Source organism: Camelus bactrianus, chromosome 6, assembly GCF_048773025.1.
Source record: "Camelus bactrianus isolate YW-2024 breed Bactrian camel chromosome 6, ASM4877302v1, whole genome shotgun sequence".
In the NCBI taxonomy this organism is placed as follows: Eukaryota; Metazoa; Chordata; class Mammalia; order Artiodactyla; family Camelidae; genus Camelus; species Camelus bactrianus.
In genome coordinates, this window is record NC_133544.1 from 78,165,128 (window position 1) to 78,183,606 (window position 18,479).

Here is an 18,479-nt window from a genome sequence, read left to right on the forward strand (position 1 = left end):
AACCCAGAATCAGGGTACTTGAAATCAGGAGAATCGATAAGGAAAGGTGGCAGCTCTAAGCAATGCAGAGAAGAGAAAAAACAGGTGAAGAATATGATTTAGAGTTTTACAGCACAAACCTTTACAATAACGCCCATCTGATGCCAGCTGAAATCCAGGTTTGCAAATACATTTAAAACTGCCATCTTCATTGATACACATCCCATTAAGGCACATGTTCCTTATGCTGCATTCATCCATATCTGAAAAATACAGAAGACATATTTTCTGATGACTGGATGAGTAAGTTTACAAAGGAAGCCAATCTGGATCAATATAATTCTGTTTCTTTACATTGCTTTATTTTTGTTATTATTGTCTAAGGCCAATTTTCATCCAAATAAAGCATACAAAGAGAAGAAGAGCCGTATGAAATATGCATCTCAAGTTCTCAATTTTTGACATGTGCATGCAAGCTATAGGGCTAAAGTTATTTTATGGCATGTATATACATATATATACACATGTATATATATATTAATTTCATACAGAATTATATATATATATAATTCATATAAATATATATGAAATTTGACTCAATAAAAGCTACCAAGACTCCTTCTAGGAAGAGTTTAGTTTACAAACTGAAAAGTGTGTTAAAAGCCTGATGGTTATATCTACAGATCCCTATGATTTCTAATATACTGAAAATAAAAAAACCCTCAAAACTAAGGATGACATTTGAAATGTATTTAAGCTACTTCCTGATTCTTTAAAAAGTGGAAACCAGAGGACAGCTGGTAGTTTGAACCAATTTAAATACGGGTAGGAAAAAATGTATTTTTAAAATGCAAGACTCGATTGTGGCGTACAGCTAACCTATAGGATCCCTTGATCCTATTTCTTTAAATTCATCAGTGTGCTATTTTAGTTAATATTACAGCTGTCTTAGGAGGCACTTGCTCTTCTAGACATGGTGTGTTTTCACTTACAGGCTTTAGTCAGACCAAAGTAATTTATGATTTTTTTTTTAAACAAGATCCTATCCCAACTGAGAATTTTGGCATTAAGTCTTTGAATTGAATCACTGAGATAATATTCTGCCAAAAATGTTTCTAAGAACAATTTTGAAATTCTTTTAATGTATGAATAGATTCTTGGGATCTTTCCCAAAGACGTTGGGAAAGACGATAAGAAGCATTCTTCATTTTTTTGCTAAAGGTCTAAGAAGTGGAAACTCATCAATAATTGTCGTATTTTCAGTTTAGGGAAAAAAAAGGGCAGAGGAAAAGACAAAATGTTTGAAACAGCCCAATTCAAAGTGAGGTGATTAATTCAAGAGGCACTATAAAGGGCTCACTCGGAATAGTCAACATTTCTCTCAAATTTTACATTTCCAGATATTCACTAGTTGTATTTTTTTTTTTTTACTGCATAGACACTTTAAACAAAAATGAGTGTAAGTGACTAGAGAATATATGGGATTAGAATTATTTTTAAAGGTACAAATTCTGGTTGTATAAAGTCTGGAAGTAATTACTTATGCTACAAAAGTTTCATTACCAGGGATCCTTAAATAGCAAGCTCTGCTCTGATATTTAAAATGATATTTGACACAAATGTGAATTAAAGGCATGCATACTGTTGAAAACCAGTCTTCCTCTCAGATAAGAATAGGTGTTTATATATTTGATACTCCGACCCTTCCCCTCAGTGTTTGGCTTGGTCTTGTTACAGACTTTTGATGTTGGAACTGCGATGGAAGACGAGGAATAACACTGTTGCCCTCTAGTCATTATTATCACGCCCTGTTACCTTCACAGTTCTTCCCATCTCGCGTGACGTGAAATCCCGCATTGCACACACAGTGGAAACTGCCATCTGTGTTGATGCAACGTCCGTTATTGCAGATCCGGCCATTCTGTAAACACTCATCAATGTCTAAAATAGAAGTTAAAAAGGAAGAAATAACTATATTGAGGGGACTGAGAATTATTTTATTCCTCCCTCTCACCCTCTCCAAATTCATCATCTTAGTCTTGGGTTTTAGTTACTAAACAATATTCTTCAACATAAGTTCAGTATCAAGTAGTATGAAATTCAGGATTACTAATAAAGTTTGAAAGACATATGAAAGGGGAAAAAAATGCCCACAGAACAGCATTCAGTCTAACTCTTAATTTCTAATAAGACTCCTTAAATTTTAATTCCGTAAACAAAACAGATTCTTTTTCACCATTTTCCTAACTAATTTGATGAGCCAGTGTGTATCATTATTTACACTGAACTTTGGTTGGTGTCTTTTAACTCATGATCAAAAAGGCAGATCTGACAGCTGTATCAGAACAATAAAACAGAAATGTCATTAAAAATAATATAAAAACTTAATTCCGTCTGAAAACCATCGATCATTTGATTCTGAAATGTCTACCTTCTTTATGACAGTTCTGGTCCAAGTGCAGTTTTGTCTGTATATTCTTAGCCTTTCTTTTATAATTTTATGAGTATCCTACCTACCAAATAAAACAATTGGGACCATGGGGGCATTTCCCCTTTTTTCTTTTGTGTTTGCTATTATGCCAAAGTAGACAACAGAGCACAATATGGAAGTGTTAGAAATGACAGTAACTCAACTAACCTGCATCCGATCTCGCATTTAAAGATTAATAATTAACCTAAAGTGGATAACGAGGAAGCCTGACTTATCTAACCTCCTCAGTTTCTAGGCTCCATGCCTGGATGAACACACACCACCTTATCTGCAGAGCACACAGTCTTTGAGGGCTTACTCCCTGGGAGCTAGAGGCCAGGGGACCGAGCAGAGTTGGATGGGAGCAGACCTATCCATGCAGAGCTGAGGCCACGTGTGCCTGGGTACAAGGGCCCTAAACATCCTCTGGATGACAAGAATGTGCACTCACAGCGCACTGGTTATTCTGACTGTCTACCCTGCGTCTGCACGGTGTCTTGTGGTTGACCCTCAGACGCACTTTCTTTCTGGGCAGATCCAGCAGCGGTTTCCACACGAGTCATTGGACTAGCTGAGGCCGTCTGGGCTTTTCTTCTGTCTGATCTTTGTGCCAACAACCTACAGTCTTTTTCTCTCTCATTTATTTCTTAATCCTTGCTAAAATCTGACCTGCTCCACACTCCAAAAAATAGTAAAAGCCACATATTCTTGAGCAGACTTTTTTCTTTAAGATTCTATAATCTACCTTTTTTTTTTTTTTAGGATTCAATAATCTTTTTGAGACCCAAGGAGAAAATAAACAGTAGAAAGAGTTCAGCTTTTTCTCTCCTCGCTCATTTCAAAATGTCATCGGGCTCCCACTGCCTTACAAAAATAAATTAAAAGCTTGCCATTCAAAGTCTCTACTGTGTTTCTGTCTGTTTCTTCTGTCCCCTTCTGTTCAGCTCCTTGTGTGCTTCTTCTGAGCTAGTTCACAGCCTTTCTGAGCATTCTGTGGCAACCTTCATCTACCCCCAAATGTGAGCACGTTATCAACCTCTTGGGTTTGGGAGAAACTTAGCACCAGCTCTTAAAGAAGACAGTGCTTGAGGCTCCTAGGTAACTCTCAGTCTCTAATAAATTAAGTCTCAGATTGATGATAATAACATGCATGTGCACTGGCTGGCCCCTGCCCCAGCTGAGGACTCTCAATAATGTCTTCTATTTGCTTATTTAACAGTGTAGTCTTTTGAAACACTGGTTTCAGTTTATTTTCCACTACTGCAAAATGTCTAGTATACCGTTTGTACATGCCATTTAAAACAACAGTTATAATATTAAGAAAGTTCTACATTCAGTTAAATATTCAAAGTACCCATAATTGTAATTCAGTAAGTAGACCATTATTAGAAATATTAACAGCTTGAAATGCTGTTTTCTAGGTTTTTCTGCTCAAAATTGTTATTGATAAGTAGTCTATTAAAATCCACTGATGGTAAGAAATCTCTAAGTCAAAACCAAATTCAAAGATTTTGAAAACAGTCACTAATAAAAATTAAAACATCTGTTATGTCTTCAGTGTATAGAAGAGCTTTTGCTAAAAGTGGCAAAGAAAATTAACTCTTTAATGGCTGACAAATGTTTTAAGTGATATAAACCTCCCTACCTTTCTTTGTATCTAATTTTAACAGAGGGTTTTCTTGCTTGTATCTGGCTTTACCTGATCGATGATAACAGTTTATTCTGTGCCAAATTTATAGGGATACAGATATTAGAGTTCCCTGAGGTGGGAAGCACATCTTAATTATTTCTGTTGCAGATACTCAGTGCATCAAAGTCATCCAATAAAAAGTATACTGAGTGGCTTAGCAAGTCAATTCATAAACAAACCTGAAGGCACATTTTTGTGAGGAAACTTTACAGCAGTGCCTCCCAAACTTTAACATGCATACAGATCACTGGAAGATCTTGCTAAAAATACTGATTTTGATTCCGAGGTCTTGAGCAGGACCTGAAATTCTGCATGTCCCACCTGCTCCCAGCTGATGCTGCTGCCGACCAGACTAATTAGCAGCAAGAACTTACAGGCACCTCTTATCTGTTAGGTCTTTCCATTAAGCAATTAATTGTATAAAATCTCACCTGAAATTTTCCTCAGTTTCTGTGCCAACAAAGGACAACCCTATTCCCCAGCTCTCCAATTAAAAGTTAAGAGACAATAGTGATGGGACAAAAAAAATAAAGTAGTAAAAAGAAGATATTCCCACAGGCACAAAACATCTTTTAAAATAATTTGACTGTTGGCCAGATTTTATGATGCTGTCCTTCAGAGTAACAATATCTGGAATTAAGCGCAAAAAGCAACAGAAGTACATTAGCCTCTCCCGGCAAGGGTTACTTAAACTCCACTGAATTCCTTCCAAGCAAGCTCCTTACTTAGCATCCACGTCCCACATTCCAAGCTAGGATCATACCTCGGCACTCCGTGCGGGTGAGCGTGCTCTGATAGCCTGGGCGGCACTGACAGGTGTAGGAGCCCTGGTTATTAATACACTCTCCACCAGCACAAGGGTTCTTCTCACATTCGTCAACATCTGCAAAATACAGTATATTTTAGCAAGAATTAAACAGCAATAACACACAACTCAAGACCATTTTATCGGTTTCCTTTACATGTTAAAACACTTTCCTTTAAGACACAAATATCATAATGAAAGATCCTTTATCTTTCCACTACAATAACAGTGTCACCAGCCACCTGAAGACTGGCTGAGCAGTTCAAGTGTATTATTTCCTTGTGTCATTTTCCAGAGAAAAATGCTGAATAACGTAGCAACTCAGCACTCCAAGCTGATAGACGTTTTCTCTTCCTTGAGTCTGGTCTAAGGGGATCAAACAGACTAACGCTTCAGAAGTGGCTTCTGTGGGGGAGGGTATAGCTCAAGTGGTAGAGCACATGCTCCCCACCCACAGAGGTCCCGGGTTCCATCCCCAGGACCTCCTCCAAGCGGAAATCAATGAATAAAACTAATTATCTCCCCCTCGTAAAAAAAAACAATACAAGCAGAAGCGGCTTCTGGACAGGATTCTGAGTATCTCTTGATGCTCTATTTTTCAATAAAAAGAAGGTCTGACCACATCTAAGCGTCATCTGCTGAGTTCCGCTAAGGATGTTACAACAAACCAGAAGCGGCTGTCATGTAAAGGGCAATCCTCACCCACCATGGAGGCTATCACCACCTCCACCTGTTTCTCAGACAGGCTCCCACTAGCTCTACAGTTACTTAGAGCTATCAGCATACTTACAGGTTAAGTTGGTTTTTATTCCTCTGTTTGTAAAGATGAGTCAGCAAAAGCTTATGGGAGACAACCCACCTGTTCGAAGTCACATGCTTTCTGTGGCAGGTGCGGGCCTGAGCTCACAACCCTGAGCTAGGTGTTCCCTTTCCTACCCAGCTCTGGGTGACCTCTAAGGACTGAAGGACTCTCTCCTAATGTGCTGCTCGAGGGGGCTTTCGCATCACCAGAAAAGGATACAGCATGAGAAACCAAGGACGACTTATTTCTGCCTGATTCATAATTGGAAGAGAGATTTGTAACAGAACTAAGACAGCAATTTATTTTTAAAAAAAATTAGAGGGCAACTGGGTGTTTTTACCCAATCCAACAGATTATTCTTCTGTTACGTTTCCTCCCTTCACTGGCTTAATTGCCTTGTCAAGAACTTAAAAGTTCCTCGCTTCAGTTTTTACTGAGTGGAGATAGGCGGTAAGTTATCCATTTAAATTAGTAAAATGTGCAAACTTTCAAAATTTGGGGATATTTTAATGCTTTATTTTAACAACCAGGCTTTGATCAATGATTTAAGTCAGAGTTACCAGCAATGCTTTGAATGTATTTTACAATGAAAGTTAAAGTCACTACAGTAGGAAGGATAATGGTCCCCCAAATATGTTCACATCCTAATCCGCAGGACCTGTGACTCCGCTACATGGCAAGGGGGCTTAGGTAAAGCTGCTGATCTGCGGAATTCCATTCCTCCTGGAATATATAGATGGGCCCAATGTAATCACAAAGATCCTTAAATGTGGAAGAGGGAATTGGCAGAGAAAACCAGAGAGGGGGAGATTTGAATATGCTACACTGCTGGCTTTGACAATGAAGAAAGGGGCCCTCAGCCAAGGAATGCAGTCAGCTTCTCGATGCTGGAAAAGGTAAAGAATGGATTCTCTCCAAGAGCCTCCAAGAGGAATACAGCCCTGCCGACACCTTGATTTTAGCCCAGTAAGATCTATGCTGGACTTCTAACCTATAGAAATACAAGATAATAAACCTGTGCTGTTTTAAGCCACTAAGTTTGAGGTAATTTGTTACAGCGGCCATTGAAAGCCTGTACAGTCATGGAACAGAATTACAATAGCCTCTTGGTGCCAACCTAGTGGTCTATCACGTACCAATGCACTCCCCACGGAGGTCCAGCTGGAATCCTTTGTTGCACTCACACCGGTAGCTCCCAGGGGTTGGAATGCAGCGTCCATTCTGACAGAGATAGCGGAACAGCTGGCAGTAATCAGTGATGTTGACTGGCAGAACCCCTGAAGGAACATTAAACCCCATTAACATGACTTCTAACTAGGGCATCTTCCATCAGCACCTAATCTGCTCTTCACAGGCAAGATGCTGAATCATCAAGGAAGGAGGACACGCTCCGGGCAAAGGTGGTCTGGTGTCAACAGAGCGTTTCCACTCCCGCCTACACAGAGCACCTGTGGGCCACGGCGCAGGCGGCCAGGTCATGCCGCCCGGCTGCAGCCTGCTCCCCAGCCGGCTTCTCCCCACCCCTCTCTCTGCCTCACCCTCAAGCTTCCAGTTTAGGAAAACAACAAAGGCAGTGAGTTGTTGGTATTTAACTACTTGCAAAACTGCTTTGCGCGACATGTAACCCAGAATACAATTTTACACCTCCCCTATCCTGATTCACCCTGTGAACCGGATTGACATCTCTCCTGCAACATCAGTAACAAAAGGATATTTAATCTCTGGAGACTATGAAACCACCCATTTTCCTCTGGGCAATAGGCAAATTGAGCAATTCACGTACAACACTAGGCAAACCAAATATTTAACCAAAGAACTGGTAAACTTACTGAATGACTTCAGCATAAACGACAACAGAAAAGTTAACCTGATTAATGCAGGAAAAACAGCCAGATGACTTTTGAATTCTTACTTGGTGGCTCCCGAGATGGATATGGATACTCCACTGGTGGTCGAGGGACTGTAATTTGAGGTCCAGGAGGAAAGCCAGGAGGAACAGGGTGAACTGGAGGAATGGGGCCAAGGGGTGGGGGAGGATATCCCGGTCTCTCGGGAATGACCACAGGAACGGAGCACAGCTTGTTGAAATCCTCTGGAAAAAAAACATAACAGCTGAGCTGCAGCATATGCAATAGGCCCATGGAAGGCTTCCTTACTTTTTAAAGAAATCTTTGGATAAAATTGATCCTCGAACCACATAGGTCAATTGGAGAAAAGGACAAAAGCCAACTGATTTTATCCCCATTCCTAATACAGCAGTAATCAGAGTGGAACAATAATTCAAAATCGAAAACAAACTCCCCAGAGTGTGTACTACACGCCCCTCCTAAACCCTAGAAAGTCTTTACCTATGTCAAAATTCATGTCAAGGGAGAATAAAACGCCACTTTCTCCACCTGTGGATCCCACAGAGCTAAGAGCACACTTTTGTCGGGGGAGGGTGTAGCTCAAGTGGTAGCGGGCATGTTTAGCATGCATGAGGTCCTGGGTTCAATCCCCAGCACCTCCTCTAAAAATGAAGAAATAAACGTAATTACCTACCCCCAATAATCAAATGTTTTAAAAAATAAAATAAAGAAAGAACACACTTTTTAGTGCTTAGATTTTATTTTATGTGTGATGGGAAGTCACTGGAAGTTTTCAGCAGGGGTGGGACACGATCAGATGAACATTTTCAGGTCACTCTCTCTGGAGTATGGAGAATGTACTGGCGAGGCAAGGCTGTTGCAGAAGGCCAAGGGCCAGATAACGATGTCTGGATGAGGGAGGCAGCTATGAAACCAGAAAGCAGCAAACACACTTGAAGCATATTTCAGAGACAGATGGGTCGTGCTTGGTGCAGAAGCAAATGTCAGGGCTGAGAGACTAGGAAATCAAGACTGACTTCAAGTTTTCCAGCTGAGCAACTGGCTTTACTGAGATGGGAATATCTGTGACGGGGGTCTGGTGGGTCGAAGCCAAGTTCCATTTTCAACATACGAATTTCGAGAGATCAGAAATCCACATAGAGATGTCATGTAGCAGTTTTATAAGAGTCTGAAGCCTAGAGAACAAGTCAGGGCTGCATATAAGTTATCAGTGGGTAGGTGGTACTTAAAGCTATGAGATGGATGGGCTCGGGTAAGGAAGGTGTGGCCAGTGAAGAGAAGGGAGTAAGGAGAGAGAGCCCTGAGGAATACCTATTTGTAAAAGACAACACAGTGACACAGAAGCTGCAGCCCACGGGCAGAAGGAATACCAGGGGTGGTGAGTCAGCCGTTAACACTGCATAATGATCCCTCAGACTGGTCCACCCTGACTGAGTCGACTGCTTTTCCCTACGACTGCACATACACGGACTCCCACTCTTCACCATGCCAGTCCTTTACTGGAATAAATCATCTAGAAGTGTGACACATTTGGGAGGGGCAGATTCCAAACAGGTGTTTTTAAACAGTATCCAGGTTTCCAGAAATGTATTTACTTTAACCATTTTTCATGTTCCTTACAAATAGCCATATTTGGTCATAACTCTTCTGTAAGTAAACTATATGATGTTTTAAATATTCTTCCTTCTTGCCAAAATATTGATGATTTTATTAACTCTGTCACACAGGGATTCTCTCATACTTTTCACACTAGCTTCATCCGTCAATAGAAATTAGGCTAGTATTTTTACTTTCCTTGTGGATTAAAATCCACCTTGTTCTAAGACACAGTACTGTGTCTTACTGAAATGCATTTGGATTTCAACCTCATGGGACATTCTGTCCATTTACACTTGGCTAAATATACCCAGCTACCATGTACCGGGTGTTGTTTTCTGGGCCATTACTAAAACTTTTTCAATCACATTTGACATTTCCAACTCCTGTTAAGTTTACGTTTTCAGAGAATTCTATTATTGCATTATTCTTTATCTGGAACTTCAACCCACAGAGATTCTATAGTACTTGACTGTGTTTATAAAGGATTTATGTACTGTATATGCGTCCCTGAATCAGGATGCTACAATCTGTCCTGTCAAACCACGGTGATCTTTCTTACAGAATTATCACGGGGATGTGCTATCCAGTAAACTATACACAAGAGAAATTCATTAACTGTTGGATTTAATTGAATGCCAATTATACTTAGGGACTCTGCTTCCAAGCACCAAGCAACCTTTTTTTTTTTTTTTAAGTCTTTTAGGATTTGTATAAGAGCAGTTGGATAGGTTATCAGCATTTCTGCTAATCAGATGGATAGGTTACTTTAAGCATGCCATTCAAGTCATCAGCCTCCACAGGAAAGCGTATCAGACTGGGTTCTGTACAGTTTCCTACTTTTTTCAGCTTAATACCTTTCCATCGAGCCCCCTTACATTCAGAGTCAGCAACCTGGGGCTAATTTTGTTCAGCTGATGTCCATCATTTCCCACCTCCCCTTGGAGATGATATTGATTTTTTTTTTAAAAAAGTGAAAGGCTGACCAATCTGAAATAACCCTTCCTGTGTCACCACTCTCCATGAGCTCAGAGCCCAGAGCTCTGCAGGACTGGTACTGGAACACCTGAACAAACATGCCTACCTACAAATTAGTTTGCTCTCTCCACCTGCTCTGCTCAGGGCCTGTCTCAAGGTTGTGCATCCTTCAGCGGGACCCCTGGGAGGGCAGCTCCCTGCAAAGCCACCTAGGGAAGCCTGGTCTTCTGCTCCATGTGTCCCAAAGTCGGTCCTCAGGCAGCTAAACCTGCTCTAGTCCTCCGGCCTCTATTCAAGGCTCAACACAGGAAGGAATCTACGTCAGTGCTGCTGATTCCTAAGTTAACATATGGATTTAAAAAGCAATTCTCTGGTATCCAAGCTATGTCTTAGTGAAAAGTCATGTGCTTCTAAACCGTGACCTACTAAATGGTCCCCTAGTGAACCAAGAAGGGTGCATTATATTTTTAGCCCGTAGACAGTAAGCAAATCAGACAAAATATATGGCTTGTTATGTGTTAAAATATATTGAAAGGTTTTCTTGTTTCTTTCTTTAATCCATACACATAATTCTCAGTACTAAACAGAATTTTAAAAATAGTATCTGTGATAATGGGACATTCATATTCTGTGACCAGCACACTCAAGCATTTCATTAACTCTGCATTCATCCACCATCACCTTGATTTTCTTTCCAAAAATTTCCTGATTTACACACGCTTTTCAGTGTAGCAGCTTGAGAAGGAGATACAACCCCCGTTTTTACTTAGAACTAGTGGGAAAGATGTTACCTGATAAGGTGTGCGCGCTACCTGAATGCCTCCCATCAGTAAGTTTTTGCTAAGTACCATGAGAAGGGTTAAAAAAGCAGAAGGAATACAGCACTATTGTGATGACTGAGATCCCCTAATGAGATTGATCAGCTAGTAAAAGGTAACACATGAACACACACTGGCACACAGCGGAGCAGATGGGATCCATGTGACAGTAACAGCACAAACCTAGAGCGCTGAGCAAGAAGGCAGCACTTCCGGCCGTGGTCACCTCGGGACGCACGTGGATTAGGTCAGAGCTAAGTGGGTCCTTAACCGACAAGAGGGTATTTAACATGCAGGCCTGGCAGGGGTGGGGACAAGGGAGTAAGGACGTAAACTCAGGGAAAGTTTTAGGGAAAAAGAACTTTTCCGCTTAGACATGCTCAGCCTGGGTTCAAGGAAAGCTTGATCATATAATTGAAATAGAAAATAAAGCTATTGTGAAAAAACAAGAATTAAAAGATGAACTGGGATCAGAACTGGGGACTCTAAACACTATGCTCAATAGTAGAATTTTATTTTTAAGAAATGGAGTGACTAGGACCACTGGATATGGTCTGAAATCATCCTGGAAAATTTTTTTCTGGATATCTTTCTCTATATTTTCCCCAGACACAAATTTTTAAAACTGAACTACAGATGAGTTATGTGTTGGGAAAGGTATGTGGCAGCTGTGGATTTCATAGAGGCCAGTTAGGAGGCTACTGCAAAGGTCCAGACGCAAGAAAATGAGCTTTATGTGGAGATGAATGTGACATGAAAGAGAAATCGGAAAGAAAAAAAAAATCAACAGCACTTGGCAACAAAGAAGAGGAAAGTGTCAAACATTAGAGAAGGAGGAAATGTGTATCCAGAATAACTTACCTGAAAGGCTCTTGAACAAGTCGAGTTTTATTCTACTGAGCTTTTGAGGACTACATGAGTGCCAAAAGAAATACACGAGAGTAAGAGGGAACGTGTACTTCCTGACTAGTCAGGCTGCTAGTCAGTGGTAACAGGCAGGCGATGTAACACACAGCACCTGAAAACAGTATTATCTGTACACACCTCTATAGCTTCCCTACTGGTTATCTGGGGGAAATTTCCCTGAAGTCGTCTCTTTTATTTTCTGCACTCTTATTCACTTACCCAGGTTTCCACTAAATCTGCCACATGCACACACCCCTGGGCTTGTCGGGGTTGAGCTGGGATACTCTGCGGATCAGTGGAAGGGCTCTTACCAGTTGCTCTGATGGGACACATCTCGGGGGCGATGGTGACCCCTGGAGACCAGCACCGACCGACGTCGCAGCAGCACTGCATCTTGGTTATGGACTGCGGCAGCTGGTTAGAACAGCGCCCGTTTGCCAGGGCCGTGTAACAGTATCCTGGGCGAACATCTGACAGGACAAAGAAACCATCACACATGTCACTGAGATCAAGCCTGCAGGGACTGCTCCTGCCCCAGCACCTCCACACTTCCCGCTGGGGCTCAGACAGGAAGCACGGACCCTCTGCCCTGGAAGGGACGCTGTGTGCACCGCCCGGGAATGGTGTGCAGTCAGACATCCCTTTGTCTCACACCTTTGGCCCCTGCCAGCTGGTGCACTTGGCCTGAGTCCCACATTCCATTCCCAAGGTGGGAACGAATGATTACAACCATATGGGCCATAGGGAAAGAGACACGAAGAAAATCACTGGCGGTGACAGTTAGTTATAGAGACGTGTCTCTATCCTGAAGGGAGACTGTGTTGTCCTTGGTTTCAAACCACTTAATTTGAGCCACTTTAGGCAAATATTGACATAAACCTATTTTAAAACAACATGAAGTCTGCGCTATAGTCTCCATTTCTAAAAGATCTTTCTTATTTTTCAGTCTGAAACTGTGAGTCAGACTCGTGAGTTTTTATTTTTTAAGGAATGAGCCACTTTGCAGTCAGATCCAATGCTTATGAATCAAGATTTCCTTTTGTCCAAAGGTCCTGATTTGATAAGGTACTAATTATTTACAAGTTCAAAATGTACACAGTGGCAAGTCCTCAGTCCTAGAGGATACAATAGTTCTTGAAGATTTTTTTTTTTTTTTAGCAGAAAGGTATCTTCTCAAAGAAACAGGGGAAGGCATTTCTATGTATCACTTTTACTGGGTTACATCATGTCTGACTGTCATGACAACATTGACACACTGAAGTGCAACTCTGGGCTACCAGAAAAGAGCCCATGACATAGAAGAAAGCTAACTGCTTCGTGGGCCTCTGAGGTCATGCCGTGGAACAGAAGAGGCAGGCGGCTAAGTGGGAACACCTGGCCTAACTATCGTACATTAGGGGAGTACCTTTCTCCAAGTAAAATTGATCTCTGTACTGTTCCTACAAAATAAAGTTTTGAAGTATAGCTGGTATTTTAAATATGCTCCTCCTTTGAAGGAATATAACTGGGAGATCTTTTTGTAAGGTGAAAAATTTGTTTCTAGTCAAAAATCTGTCCCTGTGTTTCCTGTAAGTCTACATATTAACCACCACTTGATCAGAGAGGCTCATACCTGTAATTGTTTTCATCTACATTATTCTTCAAAATACAAAGTCTTGAAATCTTGAGGGTTATAATAAATTAATAAAATGAGATAAAATTTAAAAACTAGGCTAACTTAGAAACATAGAAATTATTAATGTCAAGTGAAGACGGCTACAACCGACCTAGACAAACCATAAAAGAAAATTATGGGTCAGCTTGAAAGAATACAAGATTATTTCTGAAAAGTACTTAAAACCACTAGCAAGTATAAATGTCCTTTCCAGAAATTTTTTGTGGTCCCAGTTCCTGCACCTCTGGTCAGACTAATAGTCTCAGCAAAGGGGCAGAACAAGTCTTCCTCCAGCCTGGCCCAGGGGAAGTGGCTGGAGAGGGGCATGTGGACGAGGGATGCTCCCTGGAGACGGGGGGGGGGGGGGGGGAGGCACCACCCCTGTAAAGGAGCGGGAGAAGCTGGACCTCCTGCCTCAGAGTTCGCATTGCCTTACAGCCACTAATACCTTACGTTCTCTGAGACTAATCTTCTGGGCATGGAAACCAAAGGCTGTTGAGAATGGGAAGAGATGTTCAAAACTGGCTTATATCCCAGCTTCAAATGAATCTGGTGGTCAAAACCCAGCATAAACACTCGACCAAAATTTGTATATATAATTTTCCGTGTGGGCTATCTTTCAGAGCAAAACTGGGACCTACAGCTGCCAATAGCAAACTCTTAATGGGCTAATGTCTATTATTTTGCAAATTATCCATGATATTATTTTACTGTCCATCTGGCTGACTTGCATGATAAAGCAATGGGTCAGAGACTCTCGAACAAAATGGTGAATGTGGGGACTGAAAGAATTACCAGGCACGTGTGGGCTGCCAGACATCCCTGACTTACAAATGGCACCCGCACATATAATAATCATTCTACTAATTTATTATTTTTTTTTTGCAGAAGACCTTTTGTTAAAAATACACACATGTATATATATAACTTATGAAGGAAACCAATGGGCTAATAAGTAAAGGCAGAGAAAAGTTGTAAAACCAGGGACAATTTAGAGGAAGGAGCGGGCCCCTGGGCACACCAGCCTGCAGTTTTCCATGTCATCGGATGGTGGTGCCAATGGAAGTGGGAAGGAAAGCACTCTGGCGCTGGACCACTTTGCCCAGAGCGCAAGGGGTGGCTTTAAAGGAATCTGAAGTCCTGCGGGAGCTGAGGGGGAGACGGCTAAGATTTGGAGGCATGGGAAGTAGCAGGGGCCTTAGTCCTCTTCCTCTGTTTTAAATCTGCCCAACCAAGACATCTGGCAGGAAAGGAGGAGGGGACTTTCTTCCTTTCGCATCTTTTGAACCACCTGGCCCTTACTCTCGGGACCCCGAAATCACAGTATATCAAAATAAATATACGATGGACTAAAGAAGTGTTTGCAGGTCATCTGAGCCTGTCAGCAGGCCTCCCCTGACCGATCAGTAACACTGCTGTGTCCAACCAGGAGCTCGAAGCTGTGAGGCCCAAACTAGGTACAGGGCATCTTTCAGACCCCCCAGAACTGATGAAACAGAGCACGCTGATATGAAAAGACAACCCTACACAAAGTATGACAAAATGCCAAAGCAAGATGACAGAAGAGAAAAGAAAATGCAATAATACTGCCAGAGCTTACAGGACAAAGGGAGCGTTAGGCCTGGTGGGATCTGAGAGTGGCAGAATGCAGCTACCAGGAGTACCATGGTTAAAAGGGACATATAAGGAAGATGCTACACACCACCATCTACATGTGGGGTTTCCTGTTGCTTAGATTTACTGATTCCAAAGAACCGACTTGCCAACAAACCTTGGATTTGTTTATAAGTTGGAGACTATATGTATTTTCTTGCCACTAGGGGTAACTTGGGGGGGTCACTGTGGTTTACCATGGCAGGAAATAGAAGCAGTAAGGTAGGCAGAAATGTCATTCGGATCATTTTATATAACAAGTTGCTAATTATGGTTACAATAATGTTCCAAGGAAGGAGAAACAGTGCTTGCCTAGGGCGATGGCAGGCAAAGGATTACCGCATCCCCTGTTCACTTGGGAGGAAGCGATGGGCGGGGTCTGGGCTGGGGACTCAGCCCAAGTTGGACTCCCAGCTCTCTCGCTTGCTAACTGCTTAACCAGTTGGACCAAATCACTTACCTGAACTTTCTACACCTCAGCTTCTTCCCATCTACAGTCCTGTTTTGAACATCAAGTCAGATCATTTCTCTAAAACACCTCACACCTAAGAGGTGACCTCTGTAAAAAGTCACTGTGGATACATTTGGTAAAAATTTGAAAAATGTATACTTTCTGATATGTCAATGTGTTTTAGTCCTTTTAATGTTGTTTGGGACTCTCTTTGAGGGCGAAAAAAAAAAAAAATCTACCTGTTATCTGGCTAGGAAAGGACTTGTGCTAAGCATATCCCTGGAGGTCACGTGCTAATTGGGACAGTCAGGGGAGAAAAAGGAGCTACTTGAATTGCACGTGCCATCCTTTCCCTGCAGTTTTAGTATCTATGGATAGATTCTGGAAAATCAGGCAGTCTGGGCACCACTGACCTTTGTTTCTAAGGAAAAGTCCAGATATGCTTCCGTCGTGAGTTGTTGCTACTCAAATATGAAGTGTAAGAGGCTGCCCTCAGCTTTTATTACGTGTGACTAAGTGAAAAGGAATTCTGAATTGCAAGTGCCGTTCAGCTTTGGTCTGAAATTCATGGCCTGTGGTGAGGATGTGAAGCGGAGTGTCTTTGAAAATACGGGCCAGACACAAACATCAAAAGATAGCATTCATTTTTCTCAAGGCCTTTTGCCACAGCCTTCTTAGCTTCGCCCTAATAATAAGGGATTACTTATTTTGGTATTCAATAGGTACTGACTGAGCGCCTACTGTATGCAAGGAATTGTGCTGAGAACCACTGGGAATATAAGGATAGCAGTCACTGTTCTTTAAGGAGAGCTTTACAATGTAATTAGGGAGATAGAAACACACAGAAACACAAAATTTCCCGATAGGACCACTTATAATAAGGTTCTTTCTCAGGTGTGGGAGGAATTGCTTTTGGGTGAGCTGGTCTGAGATATCTTCAAAGACGGAGAAGCTGAGTGGAAGTGTGAACGGTGCCTTCGGCCGGGAAGGAGAGTGGCCTGAGTGGGGCAGCACGTCTGATTAAAGGCACGACGGAATCCCAGTGAGTGGCCCATTTGGAGTGAGAAGCTGGGACCGTGCTCCTTCACTACTGGGCTGTCCATTCTCGAATGGGAACTTTATTCTAGGAGACTGGACTGGGAGGGAAGTCTTAGCAGCCATTACACCAGCAGCTGTCAAATATTTTTTTAAACAACAGAACCCCTTATTTAATTGATATTTTACATGGAAGCTTAACACCCACCTGGATCAAAGCCAAATTGCCTGGAGTGTGTGTATGGCGGGGGGTGGGGGTGGGAAGCCTGCTCCGCTCCATCTCTCCCTTGTCCCTGTTCCCCCTGCCACCCCCTGCTCCAGCTCTGGCAGCCCTCGAGGGCTTTACAGCAATGGGACAATCCCTGAGACACAGATTGAAAACCACTCATTTCCAAATCCTAATGGAAAACTCCCAGAGGTTTCTGAGCAAGAGAGTCAGTTAATCAAAGCACTATTTTAGGGAGATAAATCTGACAAGATGGATTGTAGAGAAGCCAGGAAGCAGGAAGAGCAATGAGGAGATTATTGCAAAATTTTAGACCTAAATTAACATAGGTCCTGGGAAATGACCAAAGGTGGAGGTAAAAAGACAGTCAAAGGTGGCTCCAAGGTTTGACGGTCACATCACTGCCAAGTTAATTTACAGACTGAGTTTATCTGTAGGGTCTGCTGGGTCATCTCTCTTTATGGGAGGCCAAAATCCCAAAAGACCACCACAGGTGCCTCTGTTCTTTAAGAAGGTGCTCAACTATTTAATAGATTTCCATAAATGCATGGTTTACCCCAAGTGAGAAATGATGTGTCTCCCTTAACAATCTGTTTAGAATGATGTCCATCGTGGAAGTGATTTACAGAGACCATGCACGCTATTTACAATTGCACGTACCTATGCATCTGGTACCATCAGGAGAGGTATAAAAGCCAGGGGGGCATTTGCAAAAGTAACTGCTGACTGTGTTTGTGCATTCGCCCCCATCACAGATTCCAGGAATAGTGCTGCATTCATCAATATCTGGAACAAGAAGAAGACTGTCAGTATTTGTAGAACACAGTCTAAAAACTGGTCATTGTTACAAGAATTCAGATGTAATGCTAGTCAAATCATGTCTCCAGAAATAGTGATCTTTACAGAATAAAATAGCATAAAATAGAATCATAAAGCATATAAAATAGTTGATTCAAAGAGAGGGCTGTTTCTTTTCTCAACAAAGGCTTACGCATAGAATGTATACCAAATTCAAAAGATTAGAGAAAAAAATGAAAGAAACTCTGCCTTTAAAATCTAAAACTGTACTTAATCATTCAAGTCCCTACGGCATGCTAATATTCCAAATGTCATTTACTTTAGAATTTTGTTTTCCCTTTTCTCTTCATGTTTTGCTTGAATTAAGCTCCCTTTGTATTTACTTCTATATTCTGCATCACTTCCTGCGTTTGTTTTCAATCACATGTTCCACAAAGCAGATACTGAGATTCCAGAGAGGAGACCATGTGGTCCGAGTGCAGACCAAACCTTGGCCAACTCCGTGTTCTCAGGGGCTCCCAAACTGCCATTATGATGGCTTTCTGTGGGTTCAGTGAGTAGACTGTGGTGGACGCCGGGATGCTCCATCCAGAGCCCCCCTCAGGGAGTGACCTGCTGTCCCAGATATGGAAGCGCTGTCAGGAGGGGGTCTCCAGCTCTCGGCCCCTCCCAGGGCTGCCTGTGCCGCGGAGCGCCGCCTCACCAGAGGGAACAGCCTTCCCAGCAGGGGTAACGGTCTGGTCATCTCGC

General features: G+C 42.1%; 1 protein-coding gene across 1 annotated transcript in view; it reads right to left on the reverse strand.

Annotated features, from left to right (window-relative positions):
* The window catches only part of FBN1 (fibrillin 1), a 239,417-nt gene that overhangs the window by 103,703 nt on the left and 117,235 nt on the right, over positions 1–18,479 (reverse strand). Inside the window, exons 8-14 of the mRNA XM_074366079.1 lie at positions 17,592–17,717; positions 12,224–12,382; positions 7,659–7,838; positions 6,883–7,023; positions 4,903–5,022; positions 1,795–1,920; positions 120–242 (exon numbers count right to left, since the gene is read on the reverse strand). Coding sequence (XP_074222180.1) covers positions 120–242; positions 1,795–1,920; positions 4,903–5,022; positions 6,883–7,023; positions 7,659–7,838; positions 12,224–12,382; positions 17,592–17,717 — 975 coding nt within the window. The remainder of the gene's footprint in view (positions 1–119; positions 243–1,794; positions 1,921–4,902; positions 5,023–6,882; positions 7,024–7,658; positions 7,839–12,223; positions 12,383–17,591; positions 17,718–18,479) is intronic.